The sequence below is a fragment of the Phytophthora sojae genome (assembly GCF_000149755.1).
Source record: "Phytophthora sojae unplaced genomic scaffold PHYSOscaffold_9, whole genome shotgun sequence".
NCBI lineage: Eukaryota > Oomycota > Peronosporomycetes > Peronosporales > Peronosporaceae > Phytophthora > Phytophthora sojae.
In genome coordinates this window covers 1,044,565-1,069,844 of record NW_009258123.1, presented here as the reverse complement: position 1 = coordinate 1,069,844, position 25,280 = coordinate 1,044,565, and the positions used below count along the sequence as shown (strand labels likewise).

Here is a 25,280-nt window from a genome sequence, read left to right as displayed (position 1 = left end):
TATATGTGATATAGGATCCAATTAGACACGGCAGCAATGGTAACACGCGCTTACGAATAAAATACATGTACATCAACTACGATCATTAGTACTGTCAGTCTGTAATCTACAATCTCGTGTAGTTATTCCGGTAAATAGATCGATTTTTGCTGAGTACTCTTTGTGCAGACCCTAGTAGGGCTTAATAACATGAGGGCTCGTTGTGTGGATTTGTTGCTTGACCAAAATGCCCCTCAATAATAAGATAGGATTCTTTATGGTGCTTTGATACATATAGCTGCAAAACCGAACATTCTACATGCATTAATAGATGTTGCGTGATGTTTGATTCGTAGTTTTCAAGGTGGGTGATCACGGCCGAAGACAAATCAATGCATATTTTTGGTCCATGTATGTATGAGCTGGTCCAATTCCTACCTTTACTATTAATTACCCTTGCTGCGCAGGCCCACGCCATAATACTTTGAAATATTCATTTATGTCTCCTCTCAGTGAAGAATTTGCATCAAGAAGTAACGGAGTTTCGAACGCAGCACAAAGTGTCACTGTAGCTTCTGCTCTACAGAGTAAAAAATAGTTGCTTATATTTTCCAGTGCAAGTTGGACCCTCCCGTTCCCCCCCCCCCCCTCTTTTCTCTGAAAATACCAAAACGGCTGTGCAATATTACCGGTCAGTTTATAGACCCGTCATGTAACGTGCCTCGGGTGACCTCCTAATAACAAATTGCAACGGTATACATGTACCCCACCCAGTAGGCCTTTAGGCCACTTTCTTTCGGGAGAACCCCGCTACTGCTCAGTTAAGTTCACCCTATCTACGACATCCAGTCTTTTTAGCAGACGTTTTCGCTGCTACCACCAAGACAATGTTAAGCGGTCCTTTAAGGCCTTACTGTAGCTTTCTGCTCTACAAATTACAGGGTAGTTGCTGAACCGAGCTAAAACTCGCAGAAACTTTCAACGACGTACCGACCACGGCCAGATTGGCCCTTAGCACTGCTGCTTGTACATACAGGTTTTTGTAGCAGTGATTTTACTGACATTTTTCAGTGACCTAAGACTTCGTCTGCGGGGCACCAGGTGATACATGTACAACAACAACATCAACAAATAATGGCGTTGGGGGGTGCTCAAGCCAGTCCTTGGCATTTTATTATTTCGGCCATTGAACGTAGTAGAAGCTCAGTAAAAGCAGTAGTTCATGTGGTTTGCGGTACTGTGGCGGGCATCACGAGGGCAATCGGCGGCGACGAAGACACTTTGTCGTCGCTACCAGACACTTTGAGCATCAGGCGTTTCTCATCTTCATTATACAGCGCTGCCAGTGGCGTCGGTACATCGTGGACTGCTGGTGCTGAACTTTCCGAAGTCACGGTAGGTTGCGGAATTAATACCGCCACGCACGGTCCTTCTTGTGGTACAGCTTGCGCTGGAGCTTGCGCTGGAGCTTGCGCTGGAGCTTTGGCAGCGTCTTCAGTAAGAGCAACTGTCGGTGCTTCCGGTCGAGCGTTGACACTCTCTTCGACGTTTGGAGCTGCAGTCGATTCAGTCTTTGGTTCTTTACTTGTACTTTGTACAGAAACTGCAGCACTCATTGCAGCAGTGATTCCGTCCGTAGAGTGTTTCCGTTCCTTGTGGTGCTTTGTATCCGTCGGCGTGTCTTCTTGTGGCTGATTGTGGCAGTTTTCTCCGTATAACATCGCTGCCAGCATCGGTGAAGGGCCCATATCGACTGCAGGTGGGGGTTGATACTGCTCCTCCCATAGCGTTTGGATAGGCAGCAGAACTACAAGGCGGAAGACCTTCCAGCGTTCAAAAGCCGAATTGCCCATAAAGAGCTGTGCAGAATGGGCAAACGCACTGGTGAGAGCTTGATCTAAGGAAATAGCGACGTCCAGGAATGCAGGAGGTGGCAAGGTATTCTTCGTGTTTTGAGCTGCGATGACGTCTTGTTCAGGCACGATTGTCCATCCAAACGTTTGCAGCACATAGTCCAGCACGCCACCCAGAAGCAAATGAATTCGCAGCGGGTCTGTAGGGGAGCGGAAGGCTGGCAGCTCCTTGCCAAACATGTATGGCGAGTCCTCGAGAGCGACGATGAACAACCGTGCGATGGCGCAGTGCAAAATCGACGCCTTTGGGAACCGCAAGATCAGCTCGAGAAGTGCGTCCAGCGTTCGATTGTGGATCAAAAGCGTGTCCGCCACGGTGCATGAAACGTTGAGGACCGGCAGCATGAGATACACAAGCTGCACGTGTGTAGATTTGAAGCGCCATCGTAGAGAAGCAGCGTCGGGGGATGTCAACGAGAAGAACGCCAGTAGCGTCGGTAGGTGCGTGAGGAATTCATGCCAGATCAGCGGCAGGTCTTCATGCGGACTCCCCTGGGTGCAAGCGGCAGCGATCGGGTCTCCACCTTCTCCTACTTTTGGTTGATCAGCTTGACCATTAGCACCTTTGTCTTGGATTGATGCAGTCGCTCGGCAAAATGCTGCCTTAGTGACGCAGCCACACTGCGTCTGCTGTAGCAACGAGTTGAGAACTTTCAGCGCGTACGACTCATTTGCGAACAACGTTGGCAGCTCACACAAGTCTCGCACGGCTGCTTCAATTAGTTGCTTCACACTAGGCCCCGACTCGCTGAGCGACAGCATCATCGCAAAGCCCAAGCTGCCTTCTCGCTTCTCGTGGATGAGGTCGGTAAGTAAGTCGCAGGTAAATAACATGCGTGCGAATCGTACAGTCTCGACGTCACTTGCCACTCGCTGGTGAAACTTCTCGTGCACGCGCTCCCGTAGACTCTGGACAGGATTCATCGGCGATAATTGCAACAATGCAAGGCCCACAAGCGACTCTACCTCTGGTTCGGCGTCGGCCCCAGGTAGTTCGTTACACAAACGCACCATGACATCGCGCAGCGGCTCGTAAAATACCAACAAGAGCAGCGACTCGAGAAACGTTTTCTGCTGCCGACTACTGGTGTCGAAGAGCGACATGAACATCTGCGGGGAATATTGATCCATGAACGCCGTGAGGAACCGAGAGAACGCCTCGAGCGTCATATTGTCGCGCGAATTGAACTCGGCCAGGGTGCAAGCTACCAGCACCCGGGGCTCGCCTTTCAGAGCACTGAGCGCTGCCAAAAGCTGGTGAGAGAAGCCAGAGCCGCACAAAACCCAGTGAGCTCGGAAGGCCGTCGCATATTCTTCGTATGACGGCGGTTCTCCAGGCTCTCGAGCTGCTGCAGCTGTGGCCGCTGCAGTTGGTGTTGGCTCTTGGAGCATCGAGCTGATCAGACACGTGACTGAACCATTTGGTTAGTTTACTAGATCCAGAGCAACTTTATAAAGTGCTTACGATTATCTGGGGCCATGAGGAATTCGAGCACGGGTAAGTACTCGTCCGAGACGATGGTGACTTCGCCCAGCACCTTGACCATGTCCTCCTGGTGGAGTGCATCCGTCACGCTGCGCAGCGCCAGGATTTCACCCAAGCGCTCTTTCATAGCTAGTCGATAGCCCCGAGAAGCTGGCAGAGCGTGGAGTGCAGCAACCACTCGAGGAGGCAAGCAGGAGCGCTTTTCGTCACCGAAGTCCTTCCTGGTAGGGGCGTTGACAAGGCGTTGACCAGACCAAAGGTGGCGCTGGCCCAGACTAACAATACGAGCCCTATAAATATTCTAGCACATCTCACTTTTATTTTTCACTGCCAGTCGGTTCATAAACCCACCTCCGCAGCGCCTCACACTGTGCTTGAGGCATTGGCGCTGGCTAACATCATGGTAGTAACATGTAAGTTGCTAATTGCTTCCGGCAAGTACCGTGGCTAAGAGAATCTCTCTTCTATCAAGCGAGTCCCAAGGTCCCGTTCCACCTCCCGGCGTCTTAAGCTTCGAGCTCGCACGTCGATATTAAACCTCAATCTCCCAGCGCAAACCCGCATCACGGCGTCGGATTGTAGCCGAATGATGTTGCGTTGGAGCTTGCTCTGGTTTCGTCGAAATCCTACAAACCACCACTTGTACATGGATACATGTAACTGTGGAGGATTGGACCAGACGATCGACACTTAAAGGACGACACCTATTCTGCAGCTCGACGGATAATGGCGACAGCAAGAGCCGCGCCAACGGCGCTAATTATAATCATTGCTATTGTCGCGGACATGTAAGCTTTCTTGGTGCTCTTGCTTCTTGCGGCCTTCGCCATTGTTGAAGTGAGGGCATACCAACCCCAGTAAATGCAGATAAGAACTCGAAGGTTTCCATCAAAAACATATGGATTCTAATTTTTGTCCAGTGTTTGGGGTCTATTGGTTATAATGAAGGCGGTGCCGATGGTCTTAAAAAGTGGCTTAAGTACAGTCACACCTCTATAAATGACACCAGTTCGCTCGGTCTAATACTAAGTACGCTGTTTCAGTTAAGGAATTGATCAGACAAAGAAATGGCTACACTTCTAATGGCTACATTTTCATATATTAGGTGCACAATACAAGGGCTTTCTTTACCTGGTACCCTTCCAGCATTTTCGTACTCTTGTTTTGTTTCGTCCTCACACAGACAGAACTTAACCAATAACGGTAGGCGCTGTATTGTCTGTTCCTACTCCTTCTTCTCATTGGTATTAGCAGAATCGCATCCCCTCAGGTTGTACGCGAGTTTCAATACAGTGAGGTTATGGGAATATTTGTTGTCCCGATATCCTGCCACCATGCCTGCAGTTTTATTTTTTGCTTGGTATCTACTGCATAGCCCCTAGTTGTCTCGACATCATAATATTTTAGTTTTTCGTAAAATATATATGTACGCTGCGCTGATTGTAAAATACTGTGGCTAGCTTATTTATCAGCATTTACAAGCTTGCAGTTACCGCAAACTCTTTGTTCCAACTTAGCATCCCAAATATAAATTCTCTCTTCGCTCGATTTGTTGTGGCGGGAGTAGTGGTAGCAATGGCATACGTGGGAGTAGGCAGGCAAGTGATTGAGAAATATATGAGTTTGGATCTATTACTACGGCGTCCATTTTTTTGAGGCGCCAACAATGGCGACCATTTAGAGAATAAAGAGGTTTTTGATCAGTTATAGAACACCTAGTGAAATCCATATAATCCCGTTTGCACTCGAGGAATCCTAACCAGATAGGGAACACATAGTCAGTTAGAGGGGTTCATTTAGGGAGGTGTCACTGTATGTATGTATGTATGTATGTATGTATGTATGTATGTATGTATGTATGTATGTATGTATGTATGTATGTATGTATGTATGTATGTATGTATGTATGTATGTATGTATGTATGTATGTATGTATGTATGTATGTATGTATGTATGTATGTATGTATGTATGTATGTATGTATGTATGTATGTATGTATGTATGTATGTATGTATGTATGTATGTATGTATGTATGTATGTATGTATGTATGTATGTATGTATGTATGTATGTATGTATGTATGTATGTATGTATGTATGTATGTATGTATGTATGTATGTATGTATGTATGTATGTATGTATGTATGTATGTATGTATGTATGTATGTATACCCGTCGGCTGCCGGCTTTGTAAATCGCAATCAACTCAAAACATAATCAGCACCCAGTACAGTCCAGTAATTGGTACTGCGGAGCTGTAGACTAGTGACTGCCACCCGGCACGCCCCAGTGGCGCTACGGAGCTTTATCCAACTCTAAATGAACTCACTTCACAACTTACTTTGAAGCGCGCAACACGCTCCCGCTACCCAAGGGCCGATAATCGGTATGCGCCTCGCTTTCATCTTCGCGCTGGTCATTGCGGCCACTCTTCACGTCAGTGGTGCCTCACTTCCTTCGGCCAACAAGCTCAACGCTGGGGTCAAGAACGATGCGTCGCCTGCTGCAACCGATTTATTCGACGCGGATGGCGGACGAATGCTTCGTCGTGTCGAGAAGTACGAAGACATCGGCGAAGAGAGAGGGTTTTCCGTGAAGGAATGAAAGTATAGGATGGAGCGCGTTTCGGTGGTTCGATATCTCGGTCATCCATGCCACGGGAGCCCAGATCGACAGCAGGCTATTCAAGCCCATTGCAAGCTAAAGTGTTGGGATTCAATGCCAGTTGCGGGCACTCTACGTACTGGTAGACATGGCCCCGTCTGTATTACGACCGTAATAATACAAACTACAACTATAGTAATGCAGCTAATACATAAGCCAGATAGTGGTGCACCCAGTAGCAATACAGTAGGCATGGGGTGCTGTATTAATACCGTATTGAGTATTACCACATAATGCGAAGCCCTGATCCAGCCAAGGCTAAGAAACATACTTAAGTATCGCAAAAATCGAAAAAGCTCTGAAGGAAGCAGGCGACCACGAGGATTGGCTCAGATTGCAGGCACTGAAGATCAACCACGGCATTAAGTAGTTGTTTTGCAACGGCACATGTCGGCACGTGCATTTCCGCGAATCGGTGTCTCCACTAAATGCTAGAATCAAACACACCCTAGTTCGAGTTCGGTGCGGATGATAAAATCGAGTTGAAACAGAATAATAACGTTCATTTCACTCCCGAGTATTGTAGTGTTGTTTGGTACAGTGCATTCATGTACATGTAGTGCCGTGATTGGGTGCTTCCAGTTTCATCCTGAGCACCAAAGATGGTGGGAGGGAGGGTCTCCCGAGCTCGAAATAGCGGCGCATACCCTTCGTAGGATGGCGGTTCCTCCAGGCTCTCGGCTGTGGATTTGATGTAGGTGCTGGGTTTTGGAGCGCTGGCAAGGCGTTGACCGGACCAACGCCGCCGGACTAACAAATACGAGCCCTATAAATATTTTATCACGTCTTACTTTTATTTTTTCTCAGCGAACACAGCCTTATGTTGCCGCTATCACAACTCGGTCGGACTACAAGTATCTAGGCTACCATTATTGCGGGTTCACTTGCCGCTGGCGAAGTTGCAGCAAGCAAGTCCGAATTGCAAATACCTTGCACAGGAGCATTTTCATTTATCCAGCACATCAACTTGTCTTTTACAAAACCATATAGTCCACAGTTTTACACCATACCGCCACGAGTCCTCTGCGCCTCTTCAGGCACTTGACTTCACTGTCAAAGACACCCCATCCGGCCTCCATGGAAAGAACCTTCACGAACGCCAAGTGGTCTGCGCACGCCAAGTCGTACAGCTCCGGCTTCGCCTCATTGACCGCTCGCTGGGCCGCTGACTCGCTGCAGGTCGCGCACCGCGAGATCCTCCACAAGCTCCAGCAGCACGAAGCCAATGGATCCAAGACCGCGTTCCACTTCCTGGACGTCGGCTGTGGGCCCGGCGTCTTCAGCTTCGAGTTCGCTCGTCGGTACCTCGCTCTCCCCGCGGAAATTCGCATCACGGTGTCGGATCTGTCCGAGGGAATGTTGCAGCAGTTGAAGGAGAAACTGCAAGAAGATTCCGCGTTGAAGCCATTCGCGGACAGGTTCACCACCTTGCAGAGCGACGGGATGGTGCTGGACCAAGTGTCCGACGCGTCAGTGGACATCCTGGGCTCCAACTTCGGGCTGGGCATCTTCCCGAACCGCAGTCGCGGGTGGGTCACCGCCCACCGCGTGCTGAAAGACGACGGGCTGCTGGTCGTCACGGCGTGGGACGAGAAGAGCTCGCAGATGGTATGGTTCGACGCCGTGACGGACATTTTCAATGGCAGAGAGGGAGAAGGGGGGCCGTTGGCATACCCGACGCTGACTGCAGCGACCGACCGAGTGAGGATGTCGAAGGAGCTGCAGGAGGCCGGATTTAAAGACGTCCAGGTGTATCGCACCACGCACACGATTGTGTTTGAGGACCCCAAGACGATGCTGCAGGGGATGATGAGCAACCCGTTCGCGGCCAAGTTCCTCGAGAGGATGACGCAGGAGGAGTTCCAGACGACGCTGACCAAGCTGCTGGAGAAGGACGCGCAGGAGAATTTCTACCAGGAGGGAGGAGAGGCTACGAGTGAGAGCGCCGACCCGTTCGCTGACGGACACCCGCGGCTGATACCGTTCCAAGGATTCACGTTTCTGGCGCGGAAGTGAAGCAGCTCAATAGTGTGGACCGGGTGAGTAGCAACTTCCAGACATACTTCTGGTTTCGCAGCTGGTTGTGAGTTGTTTCGATTAAGGAATCTTACAAATGATAATGACACGCGGTGCAGTTCAGTTCTGCGCGTCTTTCGCTGATTCACCGAAGACAAGTTCAGCGCTGCTACTGATGCGGGAGTATCCGGTCGGCAGTCGCCAGTATTTGTAATGTCTTGACAAAGAACAAGACAGTTGTCTTGACTGCTCCCCAGCCATGCTTATTGTTTGACGAACTAATTGTATCCCGATGAAGGCAGAGCGCGGTGCGTCCTTTGACGACTATATGCCGTCGTATCTCGTCGGCGCTGACTCAAGAATCGCGCACTATTCAAACACCTGGCAGCCAGGTATCATCAGCGATGGCAAGGTCACTACCACCGCTCCTTGAACACGTTGCCACGTTCTTCGCGCTCTGCTTTGCTCACTCGTCGAGTATCGTGCTGGTCAACACCTCAACCGACTTTGTGCGTGCGTATTACCAGATTTACAGCGATAACAGTGCGCAGAATGACGCAAACACACCACAGATTCAGCTCGAACACGATGTACCAGACAAGATAATTGCGAATCTTCAGCGTTTTGGATTGAGCTTTGGTTCTGTTCCGGGTCTTCTCCAGCGTGCACTGCTATGGGATGCAGGATATGCGTTTGGCGACGGCGGAGCTCTCGCAGAAGTTTACACGCGTTGTGAGACCGGCGGCTTCGGAGCTGCCATGGATGGTCTTACACTGGAGACCCAGCAGGTCCAAGCAGCAGGCTGCGACGTTGGAAGCTGCTCGACAAATGACAGTACAACGATAGCTTGGAGCTTCTCAGCCGATTGTGGGCCAAGTCAGCTTGATGATATCGTGCAATGTGCGTGCTCATCGGTGAAGTCGAAGGCAAATGCGGCTCCTGTGTGGGCTGCTGGGCTTCAATTGGCTAATGCAAGCAGCGTGGAGGTACCCGAGCCACTGGTGCGTCGTCATACATGGAGCGACATCTCGGCAGGTCGTTCGGCGATTTTATTTGCAATCCACTCGGGCATCAACTATCTAGACGAGGCGTACTCAGCACGTACGTGTTCAGCTGAAACCGCGATGCCGTCGCTGATAATTCCGTGTATCGAGTATCGTGAGTCTGATGATCGGTGGTGTCGACCGAAGAACTCTTCGTTGATGACGAAGTGGTTGGACGAGTATGTGGATAGGCTTTCTAGGCAACAATACGCAACTGAAGAGACTGCATCCGACGGCTCCAGCTCCGACAAGAATGCGATCATCCAGTACGACAGTGATAACAGTGCAACGGATGATACCAACGTGACCAGATTGCAGCACGATGATGCTACACCTGGCGACTGGCATCAAACCGTCCCCGTGCTGATTGTTGGAGCCGCTGCTCTGCTCGTGACGGCGATTGCTGTCGTCATTTATCTCCGGCGCCGCTCAGAACAGAAGAAAATCGATCTGCAGAATTCAGCGGCGCACCAGCTCAGCTTGAGTAGCACCAGGAGCTACAACATTATGAACAGCTCCGCCAAACCACGCAATGAACCGGTAATCGACCGAGAGGACGTGTTTGGGAACCCTCAATCGATGCACGACTTTCTCGAGATGTTGTCGTCCTCTCCAACGGCCTGGGAATCGTCTCCTCTGTCGTTGTCGTTAGCCTTGACTGCTGAAAGCCTCGCGTCTGGGAGCCCCAGCAACGACAAACTTACGGACAGGAGTGTGCTCACAGCTCTGGCCAATGATCCGCAGTTGAAGCACGCACAAATTCCATTTGACAGTCTGCAATTCCACCACTTAATCACCAGGGGTGGACACAGTGAAGTGTGGCTGTGTGTATTGCACGATCGCTGCGTTGCAGCTAAGCGCTTGTCCAAGGAGCAACGGAAGAGTTGGAACGAGGTCAAGGCATTCGTGCGATCAATTCGACTCAGTGCGGCGCTGCAACACCCAAGTATCCTGAGTTTCGTGGGCGTTGCCTGGAGCTCGCTGCAGAATTTGTGTCTCTTGACGGAGTATCTGGAGCTGGGCGACCTGCGTGAATATTTGCGTCAGTCGAATCCGAATAGGGATCAAGCGGAAGCATATGAAGACTTCATGTGCTTCTCTCTTTCGTGGAAACGCGAGAAGATGCAGATTTTATTGGACGTCGCTCGAGGTCTGGTCTACCTTCACCACCATAGTATCATTCACGGCGATATCAAAGCCAAGAATGTACTGCTTTCGGCTACAGTGGACGCGAAGTTGGCAACACCAGATCGGTACAGCGCAGACACAGCGAATTCATCCCAGAGAAATGGAGGGACATCGCCATTTTGGACGGCTCCAGAAGTTTTGGCCGGGGAATCGCACTCAGAGAAGGCCGACATCTACTCCCTTGGCGTCCTAATAACTGAGCTTGACACGCACAGCTCTCCGTATGCCGATGCAGTGACAGCCCGTGGGGAGCGCATGCCACCGTTGCAGGTACTTCAGCACGTGATTTCCGGCCATTTGATGCCGTCACTTTCATCAACGTGCCCCGATGAAATCGTCGACTTGGCCGAATGGTGTCTTGATCGTGACCCAAGCTCCCGACCCAGTTCACGAGATGCCGTTCGAGCTCTTCGTAGCGTCCCTGGTTTCAATCTTGACGAGTTCAGCTTATAATTGCCTTCGCATTAATTCAAAAGCTGATTGTATAGAGTTTAAAATAGTGGTGTGCCATCTTGTCGTTCGAATGGAGACTTGGTCAGCCTGAATCAACGCTATTAGTCCAACCTGCGTGTATTCCCTGTTGAAGGGAGGAAACCCCGGGTATGACATATTGTTGCGGGCTTGCGAAGTTGGTACACTGTCATTTGTTCGATGAAATCTCATTTCAGAACCTTGTTTTTATAGTGGCCGCGTCTTGTCCAATCGGGTCCATCAAATTTTTGAATACGGCTGGCTGCCACTTACTTGAACCTTTACATGGCACCATCGTGCTCTTGTGAGATGCGCAGCCCTTCATCGCCAATGGGCAGAGATGTGGAGAGCCTGAGCCCCTTGAAACAGCGATATCAACAATTTACAGCATATTCAGCTCCGTAATAAGAATCCAAACTCCGAAGATCAAACCAACTTCAGCTCACTTCTGGTGTGTCGAATACTATCAAATGTAAAAGTAACGTCAGTACTACGTAGTAGTTGTAAAGTATTATTAATAATTGAATAGGGAATACATGTACGTGGGACCTTTATCGTTGCTTTTGTTGTTTTATAATGGAGGCTCCGGTAATCCAACTTTTGTTGCTGTCGAAGTTTTATCTTCAGTCACGGAGACAAAGCCGTAGCAGAAATGACCTCCGTACGTTCTCCGTTGTCAATTGAAAGGGACTTAGATAAGGTAGCACGCATGCTACCTAGTACCTGTTAGCTTTCTGCCTACTTCCACCACTTCTTGGACTTCGCCTTCTTGGACGACTCCGCCACCCCGTTCGCATAATCCCTCCGAGCTCCGATCAAAAAGTTTTGGTACGCTGCAATCTTCGCGTATTCGGGGGACGTCAAGAACGTGGCCAAGCCGGTGTTAGGTTGGCTCGACACCAACTTCATCTTTTCGCTAACGCCGAGCTCTTCGGCGAATGCTTCTTCGTTCATTCCCGCCTTCATCATCCTCTTCATTTCCTCCAAACTCAGGGCTCTTTCTTCCGAATCATCTTCATCTTCGACAGTGGTGCGGTGGGACCTCAGAAATCGCTGAGTTGGGCCCTCTTTCGAGAGCTCAAGTCTGGTCGGAGTCCGTAGTTGTTGCGAGCGCCTCACTGGAAAGTAGGCAAGTTGCCGCGATCACAACCAAGAGTTGATATAGACGCATGGAGAGTAAATTCTGAAGTGCTCTTCCATTGGCGTTGCCGGGCGAGAACCATTCGATCGAGCACAGCCAGAAAGCCGCCGTGAATGCACATCCCATGAGGCAATTCGCACTGCGATGCATTCGTTCAAGATACGAACAGAGCATCCCGAGTTCTATCTTGGATTGGAAAACCTACGGTAGGCATTGCGTGTACCCGGTACTGCACTGCACAGTATATTATACTGTGCAGTTGAGACTACGGCGAACAAAATGTTACTAACGCGCCATTGAGAGTTATCGAGATAATCGACTTTATAGTTGACCAATCATAATTCGTACCTATCCGGACATCGAAAATTTGAAAGTGAAAATTACTCGTAGAAAGCGTAAAAGCCTTTAATGCGATTGCTTTTAACGAGAGCTTTCTGATAATGTACGCTAAGCAAATTTTGAGAAAGAATTGAAGTCACTATCGTTCAAAACGGGGATAGTTTTTTTCAAGTGCCGACAACTCCTCGAATTTTCAACATTTCGATGCAAAGAAGGGCTCAAAATGTGCGCAAGACAGCCACTAAATAGCGATTCGTACTTAGGTTCGTAAGTATTTTTTTGTTTGCCGTCGTCACACATAATATTGTTATGCTCGCGCATCGTATCATCAAGAGAAACGTGCTTCTCCTAGGAAAACTGAAAGCGGACATTGCCGCTGGAATAGCTTTTTATCGCTGAAGTCCTCAGGGCAGATGAAGTAGACATGAAAATTTGTGAAAAACAAAAGCAGGGCCATACCTGCTAGATTACGGCAGCAGCGGATAACGCGAGCACCGATGACAACCGGCATTACAGTACATTTACAGTCTGCCGGTACTGTTCCTTAGTTGCTCTATTACAGTACGCCTGCAGAGTTACTCTCGTTCATTTTCGAGCTGTTCATGTACCGACATCCCTTTGTCATCACATACTGCTTGTTATGACATACAGGCTAATATTAGCCAATCAATGGCATTTTCACCTGAGCACTTGTTATGGCATACAGGCGCTCCTCGCCTACTACCAATTACGCTCAGTTGCGGACTGAATCGGGCGGCCTCGCCTGCCAGGCGGAAAGAGGAGGAAGCATTAAGGTACTCGGTGACATCGTCACAGGCTGCAGAGAAGGTCGAAATTTGTATGTAATGACAAAGGGATGCCGGTATTCCTCACATGGACCGACCTTCGAGTGGATAAAGCTGCGAAATCTCACTTGCTGAACCAGAATTCGACATTGCAATGAATCAGTGATCTTCTTGCATGATGCAGTACAGTAATGCATAAACGGCTAAACTCATCTTCGGGCGAAGACTTCGATTGTAATTTTCATCGCGCATAGCCACCTGACCCCCTAGCCGATTTTGCTGGAATCGATCTCTTGCGAGTCGCAGACTGCGACGCAGTCAAGTTGAAGTTTTCATACTTAAGCTCATCTATTGGGTGAAAATACTACGTCATTGTAGCCAATCCGAGCGCACGCTCACGGGCTCATGACGATCCCACAGCAGACGATGAAGCAGGGCGACTCGAGGCCGGGGGAGAAGCGCGGGCGGCTTCTGTGCAGCGGGGCCGTGTGTGTGCACTTCGGACAGGAGCACGCGTCGACGTGGAAGAAGTTGCAGGCGGGGAAAGCGGCGCAGGACGCCGCGGACGTCGCGCAGTTGCAGCATTACCTGGTGGATCAGGTCTGGATCCCGTGGTGAAATACAATTTATTGTTATTTATTAATTCCAATTATTCCTTGTAGGAGACAGAGGCCGAGCTGTCGAGGGAGCTGTATCGCTGTCTGACATGTAAATTCCGGGGATCAAGAGAAGTGTGTGTGCAGCAGATGCAGGAGATTGAGGACGGGGAAGACGACGGCAGCTTCATGGCACATGCCATCCTCCACAACCACAACATTGGTGCGTCGGAGGTGCTGATATTACTATTGAGAGGTAATACTAAACTTCTTCTTGTTGCTGCAGCTGTGATGGAGCGAAAGCGGCAGCTCTACTGCGCGTGCTGTCGGGACTTTATCTACCCTGATGCAGCCGTAGAAGGCGGCAGTCGACGACGCAAGCGCCAGCTGCGGGGTGTTGCTACTCCTCACAAGCTGCTGCGACGAGGACTGGTGAACATGGGGAACACGTGCTTCATGAGCTCGGTGCTGCAGGCGTTGGCGCACAACCCCATGCTGCAGCACTACTTTTTCGTGGCGAGGAGTCATGACACGACCATCTGCCAGCAGCAGAGACAGCGAATGTTGCAAAAGAAGCACGAGCAACTCAAAGCGGAGAAGCAGAAAGAGCAGGGTGAAAACGACGAGGGTGACGAAGATGGCGACAGACAGAACGACACCAAGCGCGGCCCAGATCCTGCGATCACGGTGTGTCTTGGATGCGAGCTCGCTGCGTTCATGGCTCTGCTTCTACCTCCGTCTACTCGATTACCAGGTAACACGCTGACCGCGTCTCCCATTGCACCACAAGGGATACTGGAGGCGATGTGGAGTGCGTTCCCGTCTTTCATCGGTACGGCTCAGCATGATGCACATGAGCTGTTGATTGCGCTGCTGGGTGGACTGCACTCGCATACGCACCCTCGCGTGTTCGTTCACGGCGGTGCCTCACCAAGATTCACCCCACGTGGACACAGTGAGTGCGACTGTGCTGTGCACCAGCATTTCTCTGGTGCATTACGCTCTGAACTGGCGTGTGGGGGCTGTGGCTCAGCTTCACACAAGTTCGATCCGTTCCTGGACGTGTCACTATCGCTAGACAGCGGGAAGACCGAGAGTGGCAAGGATGGAAAGCAAGAAGGAGGTGTCAAGAAGGAGGTCTCGGGTTCGTCCGCAATAACTCTCGAGTCACTTTTGCGTCAATTCGCTGCCGAGGAGGAACTAAGCGGGGTGAATCAAGTGTACTGCCCGCGGTGTTCGAAGTACCAGACCAACTACAAGAGCCTGAATTTGCACACACTGCCCAATGTGCTGGTGTTCCACATTCGTCGTCTCGACTTCTACCGTCAGCAGAAGCTCACGCAGATCGTTCAGTTTCCCCTGGTAGGCCTTAACATGAGACCATTTACGTCCGTGGGCATCGACGAAGTCAGCGAGCGCAAGAAAGGAGGCAGCAAAGGCGCCGTACCTGGAAAGACAGAAGGTGACCGAAGCGAAAACGTCTATGACCTCGTCGCCGTTGTGAATCACCACGGGGAGTCGGTGAACGGCGGTCATTACACGTCCTATGTGCGAGACGAAGTTCCCAACGCTCGAGATCCCAACTCCAAGCAGCAGCAGTGGATTCTTTTTGACGACATCGACGTGAAAACTGTGCCGGTCGAGAAAGTCGAGCGCTCCCAAGCGTACGTTCCCTCTCGCCGAGTTTGCTACATGTAACAGCTCTGACAACCTATCTCGTGTTGTGCTGCGCAGATACCTCCTCTACTACGTCCGTCGGAACCCGTTCATCGCCGTTGCTGCATGAATTTCTTGAATATATTTGCTCGTGATGAACAAGTTTTTGCGGAACAGGAGCAAACCTCAGTTCGCGGGGCTTTCAAACGTAACCAATACTGTAAACTTGTGCTGGATAAATAAATGGAGTTAACTGCAATACAGTACCGGACTTCACAAGGTTGCTGCGCTTTGGCTGGGAGACCGATTTCGACTTGGTATTTTTTTATTCTGGAAGTGCAAGTTTTACATGTACATTGTTTATTTTCGGACAGTAGTTTAGAAAAAAAAACGATGTCCAGATGCAGCCCTCTGCGATGCCGTCCTAAACTCTTTTAATTAACCCTAAGTAAAACATGTTCACGGCTCTGACATACTCTCATTTTGGCTTGTCGGACCCTCCGACGTCGGTGAATGAAGAATTAACCCTAAGTAAAGTAGACTCGTGTACCTGTTATTGACGTTTGTATAGAATCCGTAGTATATTCCTTGCTGGCCGGTACAGTAGTTGGCGAGCTGCCTATGGATCTGCGCGTTGGGATTAAGCTGCAGCTTATTTGCACCACGCAAGCAAAGCAAAACAAGGCAAGGCAAGGCTAGGAAGCTGGGTTGTGCAAGTTGTGTATACCAGGTTGCACAACCCAGCCAGGTTTTGTCATTGTGCAACGTTACTGGAAGTAAATTCAGCTAAGCAGTAAAACGGAGCCAAACAAAGCAAAGCAGAGCAGAACAAAGCAAAGCGAGGCAAGCAAGCAAGGCCATACATTTGTACTTTAATAAGTATAGTATACCTGGATAGGATACTTGTTAGTGCTGCGAGAGAGTGTTTGAAGTTTTTTTTACTACAATAACTACAAAGGTATTTTTTCACTGTGAGTTCCAAGCTGCAAAAACATCTCAAGCAAGATTCATCTTCTACAATTTGTTGCCAACTCCGCATTCTACGTCGGTACTGTTAACGCAATACACCAGGCGGATACTGCGGCTGCGAAGCAGCCGCAGGAGATGCCCTTTGTTAGTAAAATAAAAAAATGTATTGGACCAAAAGCCTTCTTATTAAAGCCTTCGCATTGATGGCAACCAATGAATTTACATGTTTAGCGATATCTTTTTACTGCAACAGCAACTACAAAAAACACCGAACTGCGATATCAAGCGGGCTTCTAACGCCCGCGAACCAGTACATTGCGTGACGAATAAAAGTTTGTGAGGCTGGTAAACGAGAGGACATGAGATCTAAACCAAGAATACTAACTTTAAACTACCAGCTGCAAACTTGATCCAAAGTGCTTACTCCTAACACGATGCCCTAAAAAATGAAACCATGTTATTAACATTGAACTGAGGGGATGAGGAAACGTTCCTAGCCCTATCTGATGTGTCTCAAAGCTCGCACGTGTTGGCACTTTTATCGTTTCGATGCATAAGCCCGCGCGTAATCGTTGCCGAACCTCTCTGCAAAAAAACACACAGCTTGGTGGACACGCATGATAGTATGCCGAGCTTCTACAAGTCAACCCTTGGCTCAGCAATGGCGGTCTTATCGAATGCCGTGGGCACGCTATCATACAAGTCCATCAGATGCCGAAGTCTCAGTGCTATTTGTAGAAGCGTAGTTACGTATTTATTTGCGTAGTTACGCCAATGAGCGAAAATAGCTTCATTGTTTGTTTAAGTTCCTCGGTATTTACTCTGCACGACATATTTACGTTGTGATCATTGAGTGGATCTAATAACCTAGGATTTGCATGTGCACTTACGCAGGCAGCGTAAGTATCACTGGTGTTATTATATATTGTAGCTTTGGCTCCACCGATATCTCACCGCAGTGCATTCAGGTGCACTTACGCCGCGTAGCGTAAGTATCACTGGACATATATAGTAGACGTGGTTTCACCGATATTTCACGGCAGTTCTTTCAGTGCTTCCAAAACGTGGGCTGATGCGGCCTGTGTAAGGCATGCGTGGATAGACGCCGCACTTCGCATAGTGAGCAAACGCTGCACTCATGTGGGCGAACAAACATAGCACCCGAGTCGGTGTACAGACGTAGCACCTCCAGTACAGACAGCCTTTTTTTACGGGACGGATTTTGCATTTTACACTCTAGTAGTGCAGCTTTGCGCCGTCAGGTGTGAAGATGCTGTCTATTAAGGCATTCCGTAAAGCATGCATTGAGACGATCCAGCGCAAGAGCATCCGCGCGGTGAGCGAGCTGCACCCGAAGCACAACCGGACCCTCCGATATCCCTGTAGAAGAACGTGCGGGGGCCACGAGAGACCATCCAACGGCACCCATATATTCGTGTGGTAAATTGGATCTACAACGTAGACAGAGAAATCGACGCCGAGGTGCAATGGGCGAATAGTATTGAGCCTGCGAGCCATCTTAGCCACGCAGATCGCCCCAATGCGCTCAGGAATACTTTCGCGCCAACGAGCGCCGCAGAGCGCACCGTGAAACCCAACGCAGGGAGAGTCTAAGGAGGGTCATTTCCAAGCAAGGCCATTTTCATAGGCAATGCATTTGATCATGATCTGTTGAGGAGTGGGCGAGGGTGAGCGGATGCAAGCACAAGCCTCACTCAGTGCATTCACTCGTTCCAACGCCCGCCGATTAGCCCCTCTAACCCCGTATTCTGTATCCTACAGAATAAGCATTGTCACAGGACATAATATCCAGCAAACTTGTCCTCTCTTTCGAACTTCGCATATGGATGTTTGTATAGCCGGTATTGTGCACATCTTCCTGTTTGATTAGCGATGGGAAGATAAACGGGGTTTATTCCCCGGTAATAGACGGACGAGTATAAACCACCAACATGTTTGAAAGTTCGGGTGGAAGCCTAAAGCCGCCGCGTGTCAGCCACTCGTACTTTCCTTCATTCCGAAACTGCGCTGTTCAAGACGTCGCAATGCAAGCTTTGTTGGGGCTCGTCGAGCGCGCCCAAGTGGCCAAGGACCATGGCCGAAGACGATCATGATGAGCGCCATTGTGATCTACAGGTAAGCGAGAGCGTGTACTTTGCTCTGTAACATTGTACTAGTGGTATATTAAATCTACGTTGCGATGTTGATTACCAGACCTGGTGATCCGACCCAGACGACGCTATGAGCTCTCGCGTGTGGCCCGATTGGCAGATCGATTGTGGAGTCAGCGCACAACCTCATCGGTTCCTACGAAGCCGGCTACAGCCGGGTCTACCGCTATATTGTAGCTGATGCAGTGGCTACTCAAGAGGCTACAGAAGAAGCGCTCCTCATGGTGTGGCTACACCGGAGACTACAGAAGAAGCGGTAAATGCTACGACGGATGCTACAGAAGAAGGTCTCCGCGTGATGAGGTTACACCGGAGATTACAGAAGAAGGGACAGAGGCTACGAGGGAGGCTACCGATGAAAGCGGCAGGAATGAAGCGGCAGTGCCGGAGGCTACAGAGCAAAGCGGAGGCTGCCAAAATGGCGAAGATGACCCACGGCTGGCGCGAACATTGAAGAGCGTGCGCATGTAAAGGAAGAAGTAGACGTTGGCATGAATATCATATATTGTCCTGTTTCGAACAAGAGGAACCGTGTGTAGTGCGTGTCATTACGGGCTATTGAGCATGCAAGCTCCCTGGTGTTGTTAGAGAGACAAACGTAACAAGCTTGTTAGGTGGGCTAAAGAAATCTAATGATGCGCTAATGTCAAGCACGAGGAAGAATTCGCCCAGTTCCTCCTCACTACGTCAGTTAGGAACAGGGCGATTTCTTCCTCCGCGTTTATCGCGACGTGCCGGAGATGGGTGGCTGGAGCCGAAGTATGCTGCCTTAGCAGCCTTGCAAGGTATTACCAGGTAGCAGGTTTTGAGCGTGCTCTACACTCGCCACGACCAATAGAAGCTCGCCATTTCGGCATATGGTGGATACATTGAGCATGTTTTGTTCACTTTCGTAGCTGTTCTGTGCACAATGTACCCAGCGCTTGACCTGCAAGATGCGAAAGGACTTCCAACAGCAAATCTTTGACAGGTTTTGAAGTATACTTTAATCAAGTCTAATGCTTATTCTGTAAGATACAGAATAAGGTCTGGGGCTAGAAGGGTTAGGCGGGGCTAGGGCTGTTTCGTGCACCAGTTTCGGTAGGGTTATGCCTGTAATTTCAAGAGCTTTAATCGTACTTAGTAGAGAAACGCAATTGATGTCTGAATGGGCTATCTCCGTAATAAAGGTCTGATGAATCTGCACGAAAGTACTTTCGTGCACTTTCGAGCACTGCACGAAACAGCCCTAGGCGGGGCTGGTCTGCGCGCGCGGGCGTAGCGAGCGCTGCAACCCGATATTTTTTTCTAGACACCGCGTAGCGGGGGAAAACGTCAAAAGGTGTATGCGTTGGGGAAACGTTTGTCAGAAGCGGTGCCTCACAGTGCCAGCAACGCTTGCCTGGTCACGTTTGAACGACAGACACGTACTGACACTTGCTTAGCTGATAGCCAGTGCAACCGGGTCAAAACCCGGGGTAATACCACTGAGACCCGACCCGTTAGGAACCATTCGGACTAACAGCACATCTCATTCCCACATCATCCGACTGAGATACGAGCGGCAATGACTCGGGTGTCTGGGAAGCGAGCCCCACCGACGTACGCGCAGCACGAGCGTCGTTCGCACGCCGCGCGCACTACTAAGACAGGCTACTTCAAGGCGAAGTCGCGCAAAAGGCACCACATGCGACAGCGAGCTCCTGTGCGTGACTCGGCTCGAGCGTACCGTTGTGGCGTGATAAAAGTCGCGCCTTTGAGCAAGTACAAGACCTTCTCCAAGGGTGCATGCTACTCAGGGCCATTTATATCGCGGGTGGGCAAGACAGTGGCGGAGTCTCGCCATAAGGATGAGGCACTTCGCGACATGGCAGATTTGGTCGACCTGACCAATGAAGAAGAGGACAGTGAAGCGCGCGGAGCAGATAGGTGTAATGGTCCAGATCCTGCTACCTCATGTGCTAGATCTCCGGTTCTGCATGTCATCGTTTTGGACGGGACCAGTGATGATGACAAGCAAGAAATGGAGCTTAGTGCTAGTACCATCGGTACGAATACACGAAACGAGCTTACAAACAGCGTTGGTGTGGGTCATGTTGACCAGAGTGGTTCACCACTTTTACCACCAGAGGTTATTTGCTTGTTGAGTTCTAGCGACTCGGAGACATGCAGCGGTGAATTGTTTGGAGCTGAAGAGAGGCATCTATCGAATGCTGCGCTCGTCGAAAATACCAGAGTCGTCGCGGATGAAGCTCCACGCTCGCCTATCAGCCCAGAAGTTATTTGCATCGATTTATCGAGTAATGACAGCGACAATAGCCCCAACGAGGACGACAGTCTAGTGGACAAAATAGAAGATGCAGACATACGGTTGTCCTTGGACGGACCGCTCAGCGCGGTGGTGGGAAAGAAGAAAACGGATGATGGCGAGGTGCAGGATCATTTTGGTGACAACGATGCCTACGAGGGAGATATGGAATCAGAGCCAGAGGAAAATTCAGAATCACCGCTAAGTACCGAGCCAAGTCCTGATACGGTTACACCGCGCCTGTATACAGAAGCTGATGCTGTTCCCTGGCCAGAGCAAGTTGAGGAGATCACGCACACACAAAATCCATGCAAGATTGCTGTTGCAGATTTGGGATCGATGGATTGGTGCGGTTGCGAGTTCATTTGTCGGCCCGACACATGCCCCAATGCTGTAACTAGCATTTTCTGCGCCCGAAACAATTGTCTGAACGGCAAATACTGCGGCAATCGTCTGCGGACTCTGGACGGGCTGCGATTGGCCAGCGGGGATGTTGGATATTCTGTTTTTACGACCGAGAAAATCTTTGAGGGTGCTATAGTGGCAGAGTATGCAGGCGTTCTCACCACACACGACTACAGCAAGGACAAAAAGCGAATCAGCGACTATACAATTGGGCTCGAGACACGTTCGACTCGCAGACAAAAATTGTGGATCGAGGCCCGCGACAAAGGGAACATCGCACGGCTCATGAACCATTCGTGCGAAGCAAACTGCAAATTCTATGAAGTCCAGAATCGACGCTTCGTTACGGTCGTGGTGGTGGCGATGGAATACATTGGTGCGGGGTCCGAAGTTACTGTTGACTACGGGGATGAGCTCTGGTTTACATGTTTGTGTGGTTCCGAAGATTGTCGTGGTGGGTCTGACGAGGAGCTCAGCGAAGACGGAAATGGCACGGTTGCTAGCGGTATGACTTCGGACTAGTTGGACAGGATACACAGTCAACGAATGCATAAGTTCAAATTTCTTGGATGAATGAAGGTCCGATCTAATTAACGAGAAAGCCTTCTTTTAAAATTTGCGGAGTGATAGGTTGTAGCAAATTGCTTATAGATTATGAAGCAAGCAAGCTTCACTTGATTAAGGCTTAATAGCGGCTGAGGGACTCCATTCAAAATTTGCGGAGTTTATAAATGTAGCAAATTGCATATAGATCGTGTAGGAAGCAAGAATGGTTCCATAAAGGTTTAATAGCGACTGAGGGACTTCATTCAAAATTGCGGAGTGGAGGAATGTGGCAATGTATGCAGCGATCATGTAAGGAGCAAACCTGACGTCATTAAGGTTCAATAGCGACTGAGGGACGTTACTTTGAATTTTCTAATCGTCGAGTTGCTCGGTGCACGAGCGCTTGTTATGGCCTCTTTGGTGGCACTGCGAGCAGCGCTGAGAGGTTCCGCCGCCTTCTTCGCCACTGCTCCGGATGCATTTGGTTCTAGGGCGACCTGGTTTTTTAATGTGTCGAGCTGGCAGCCACCCCGCGTCACAAGTAACTTCCGTCTCAATGGGAATAAAGACCGCGCGCTCCTTAAATGTATCCTGGTATGTTGAAACCTTGTAGCATGGCTGGAAATAAGAAAAAACTTCCGACAACTTACCAGAACTTTCAAGCACAGCGATGAGGTGTCGACAAGGCATTCCCATCTGATCCATGCGAGCGCACGTGCACGTTCGATCCTGCAGGTTCACCCGGCGCCGGATACGTACTGCAGCATCCGTAGCGTGCACGTAGTACACTTCAGGTGAGGCTTGTTGAACAGCGTATTGCCCAATCTTCGAGCTTTCTTTACAGTGCAGCTTCTCGGCGGAAGGGGTCAGCACAAGCTTCTTCTCGCCCCAGGAATCAGCGTTTTGGGAGCGGTTGAAACATTCGTCGGCGAAGCTACCACACATTGCTTGCAGAAATCCGTAAGGGTGCAAACGACGCATTCCTTTGACCAATTGAGAGCCAAACACACCCTCCACGAAGTTCGACGTTCGCCATCCGTACAATGACACAACTCCAACGTTTGCGTGGACGCACCAACGAACGGTTGGAATATCAGACAGGTACGTTTCGACGTCTGGGCCCAACTCCAGGCCAATCCACGCCAGGCGACTTGAGTAGAGGTATTCCGTCTCCGCGCTTTGCAAGGCTCATATCAGCTTCTTGTGCCCGTGCGTGAACTTAAGAAAACGAGCGAGTAGATTCCGGATGATGTGAAGGGTGCAGTACTTGAGATTGAGTCCCATCTTGAGAGCAACAGATATTAGAGCTCTACTGTGATCACAGAACATAGGAACCCCCGTGAAGTCGTACCCATTCTGCTTCAACATCGAGAAAAGCCACGTATAGTTCTCCACATCTTCTGCCTCCACCAGTCCAAACGCAATCGTCAAGTTCCGAAGGTTCCCATCACGTCCAACCAGGTGCATTTGCATACCGCCGTATGCTGGGCACTTGGAGTGGCTACAGTCGACGCCAAGAACGGTTTGGCGTGCGAAAACAGCGTCGGCGAATACCTTCACAACAATGATTGCTCGCTTGAAATGGCCTTGCTGGTCTCGTTCGGCCACGGCGACGCTTCCGGGATTCAGTGCAGCAAATTGCCCCAGGTAGCTGGGTATTTTCTCGTACGATCGAGCAAGATCCTTCGACTTAAGTTCATGAACAGCTTCGGGGGCTCGGTAGAGAGTTCTTCGTTTTTTCTGAAGAGAAATGCCGTCTCTGTGCTGAACCTGCTCTGCCAACGCTGGTGCTGAGATGGTGTAGTCAGCTCTAACCGCGCTTTCGAAAGTTGGGAGCTCGGCAATCTGGCGCCTGGTTGGGTTGGCGCTGGACACACAGTTTACATGCTTCGTGTTCATGGACGATATGTACCACGGCCCGTACGTCTTATCAGCCCGCCGCTTCCGGTAGACTTTAACCCAAAACGTACAGCCTTCCGCAGTACAGCCAATCAACCGATGCATTCCGCTGCGTTGCTTGACCTTGACCGCCTTCCCGTGAGCAAGCGCATAGTCTTGAACGGCATGTAGCGCATCTGTGCCCGATTCGAATGTCATCCCGATGCTTAGAGTCTCGACATCACTTGATTCGCCGTCGTCGCTGATGTCATCTGCGTCGACACTCATTGCTGTCCCTCAGTCGGAATATCCGCTAATGACGGCTTAAAAGCCGTGAATCGGACTCAGTAAGACATGCAGAAGCCCACAGAACTCCGGGTTTTGCCGGGTTTGAGCCTGAACCCGTTTTCATCGGAGTCCTAGCGATTCATTTGCTTTGGCATACATGTTGTGACTTTGGCGTGTGAGCTTTCATACACGTTGTGACACGTGTTACCTTTCATACACTTACTGTCGATACTGATAACCCCAACATACACCTATTGACACATGTTAATCGCTTTTTGACAAAACGTTTCAAATTCATACACCTTTTGACGTTTTCCCGCGTAGCGGTGCCCCCCGAGCGAAGCGAGAGACGGGCGCCCCCCCCGTGTCGAAGTCCGAAGATGAGAGCCAGCGCGCGAGTGTCCTTCCCCCCCCCCTTCAACATGAAAACATGCCCATTTTTTTTGAAAATGGCCTTGCTTGGGAATGGCCCTCCTTAGACCCCCCCCCCGAACGCGTTCAGCAAAATGTTCGAGCCAACGGGCGACACGGAGCACGCGTTGACGCCGAACGCGTCCAGCGAGAGCAGCGAGCCAACGTGCGCCGCAGAGTGCGCGAGGTAAATTGGCCTGTACAGTATTGCATTGCTACCGAGCAAAACATGTGCTGATGTTCATACGATGCTTGCCATATGCATGTGTGGAATGGCTACAGTGCGCGCCAAAATGATAGGACCGCCTTGAAAAGTTCTCATAACTCGGTCAATATTGATTATTTTAAGGTGCGGTTTCGAGGCTAGTTACAAATCACGCTGGGAAAGATCAGGTATGCGCTAACACTCGCGTTTTTGCACTCTATGCGATAGCTCACATACAAAAAACTGTTTCTGCCAAGTCGACACAAATTAGGACCACCCCCATCCCAATACAAAAGCCTATATAAAGAAAAGCCTGTACAAAGCGATATGACTGGGGATTTGTATCGCGACAACTTCCACCGGCCAGTGCGTTCACACAGAGATGGCGCGAGCCAATCCTATGACTATCCTTACGTAGTATGCAGTGTTAGCTACAATGTGTGGCCATGGCTCCGCTGCTTTAGCCATATCGAGCGAGAACTAAGCATGGATGTCAGTCTCTGCAGTACGTCTGCAGAATCCCTATGATTTGCTATATAAGGACCGGTGTGTGAGTGACTCTCTAGATAGCGGCTCGTCCATTTAAAACTACGTCTAAGCCCCGCGCTTTCGCTTGAACTAAGACGTATTTATTAAACAGCTTATCGGATATCCCCTTGGTGTTGGCTTTTGCATGAAGGGGTGCGTTCCAGAGGCCGGTGGAAGTTGTCGCGATACAAATCCCCAGTCATATCGCTTTGTACAGGCTTTTCCTCTATATAGGCTTTTGTATTGGGATGGGGGTGGTCCTAATTTGTGTCGACTTGGCAGAAACAGTTTTTTGTATGTGAGCTATCGCATA

At 49.9% G+C, this 25,280-nt stretch overlaps 10 protein-coding genes across 10 annotated transcripts; 5 read left to right on the top strand and 5 right to left on the bottom strand.

Annotated features, from left to right (window-relative positions):
• Positions 1-1,199: 1,199 nt before the first annotated feature.
• On the bottom strand, positions 1,200-3,505 carry PHYSODRAFT_521896 (hypothetical protein; the record flags this gene model as incomplete). Its single annotated transcript, XM_009536310.1, has 3 exons — positions 1,200-1,435; positions 1,592-3,304; positions 3,358-3,505. 3 exons carry the CDS (start codon positions 3,503-3,505, stop codon positions 1,200-1,202), a joined length of 2,097 nt encoding a protein of 698 aa, XP_009534605.1.
• A 2,263-nt stretch (positions 3,506-5,768) lies between these two features.
• PHYSODRAFT_288481 (hypothetical protein) lies at positions 5,769-5,984 on the top strand (the record flags this gene model as incomplete). Its single annotated transcript, XM_009536309.1, has 1 exon — positions 5,769-5,984. One exon carries the CDS (start codon positions 5,769-5,771, stop codon positions 5,982-5,984), a length of 216 nt encoding a protein of 71 aa, XP_009534604.1.
• A 1,137-nt stretch (positions 5,985-7,121) lies between these two features.
• On the top strand, positions 7,122-8,060 carry PHYSODRAFT_338482 (hypothetical protein; the record flags this gene model as incomplete). The annotated part of the gene is made up of 1 exon (XM_009536308.1): positions 7,122-8,060. The coding sequence occupies one exon, from the start codon at positions 7,122-7,124 to the stop codon at positions 8,058-8,060; it is 939 nt and encodes a 312-aa protein (XP_009534603.1).
• A 3,440-nt stretch (positions 8,061-11,500) lies between these two features.
• Positions 11,501-12,029, bottom strand: PHYSODRAFT_338480 (hypothetical protein; the record flags this gene model as incomplete). Its single annotated transcript, XM_009536307.1, has 2 exons — positions 11,501-11,880; positions 11,930-12,029. 2 exons carry the CDS (start codon positions 12,027-12,029, stop codon positions 11,501-11,503), a joined length of 480 nt encoding a protein of 159 aa, XP_009534602.1.
• A 1,744-nt stretch (positions 12,030-13,773) lies between these two features.
• On the top strand, positions 13,774-15,409 carry PHYSODRAFT_522180 (hypothetical protein; the record flags this gene model as incomplete). The annotated part of the gene is made up of 7 exons (XM_009536306.1): positions 13,774-13,846; positions 13,910-14,314; positions 14,378-14,685; positions 14,791-15,011; positions 15,096-15,246; positions 15,287-15,291; positions 15,358-15,409. 7 exons carry the CDS (start codon positions 13,774-13,776, stop codon positions 15,407-15,409), a joined length of 1,215 nt encoding a protein of 404 aa, XP_009534601.1.
• Positions 15,410-19,965: 4,556 nt separating this feature from the next.
• PHYSODRAFT_523957 (hypothetical protein) lies at positions 19,966-20,295 on the top strand (the record flags this gene model as incomplete). The annotated part of the gene is made up of 1 exon (XM_009536305.1): positions 19,966-20,295. A coding segment is annotated over one exon (330 nt), but the record flags the coding sequence as incomplete, so codon positions are not given.
• A 750-nt stretch (positions 20,296-21,045) lies between these two features.
• PHYSODRAFT_522607 (hypothetical protein) lies at positions 21,046-21,633 on the top strand (the record flags this gene model as incomplete). The annotated part of the gene is made up of 1 exon (XM_009536304.1): positions 21,046-21,633. The coding sequence occupies one exon, from the start codon at positions 21,046-21,048 to the stop codon at positions 21,631-21,633; it is 588 nt and encodes a 195-aa protein (XP_009534599.1).
• Positions 21,634-22,029: 396 nt separating this feature from the next.
• On the bottom strand, positions 22,030-22,362 carry PHYSODRAFT_522126 (hypothetical protein; the record flags this gene model as incomplete). The annotated part of the gene is made up of 1 exon (XM_009536303.1): positions 22,030-22,362. The coding sequence occupies one exon, from the start codon at positions 22,360-22,362 to the stop codon at positions 22,030-22,032; it is 333 nt and encodes a 110-aa protein (XP_009534598.1).
• Positions 22,363-22,848: 486 nt separating this feature from the next.
• On the bottom strand, positions 22,849-23,166 carry PHYSODRAFT_416730 (hypothetical protein; the record flags this gene model as incomplete). Its single annotated transcript, XM_009536302.1, has 1 exon — positions 22,849-23,166. A coding segment is annotated over one exon (318 nt), but the record flags the coding sequence as incomplete, so codon positions are not given.
• Positions 23,167-23,271: 105 nt separating this feature from the next.
• On the bottom strand, positions 23,272-23,793 carry PHYSODRAFT_367246 (hypothetical protein; the record flags this gene model as incomplete). The annotated part of the gene is made up of 1 exon (XM_009536301.1): positions 23,272-23,793. A coding segment is annotated over one exon (522 nt), but the record flags the coding sequence as incomplete, so codon positions are not given.
• Positions 23,794-25,280: the final 1,487 nt, after the last annotated feature.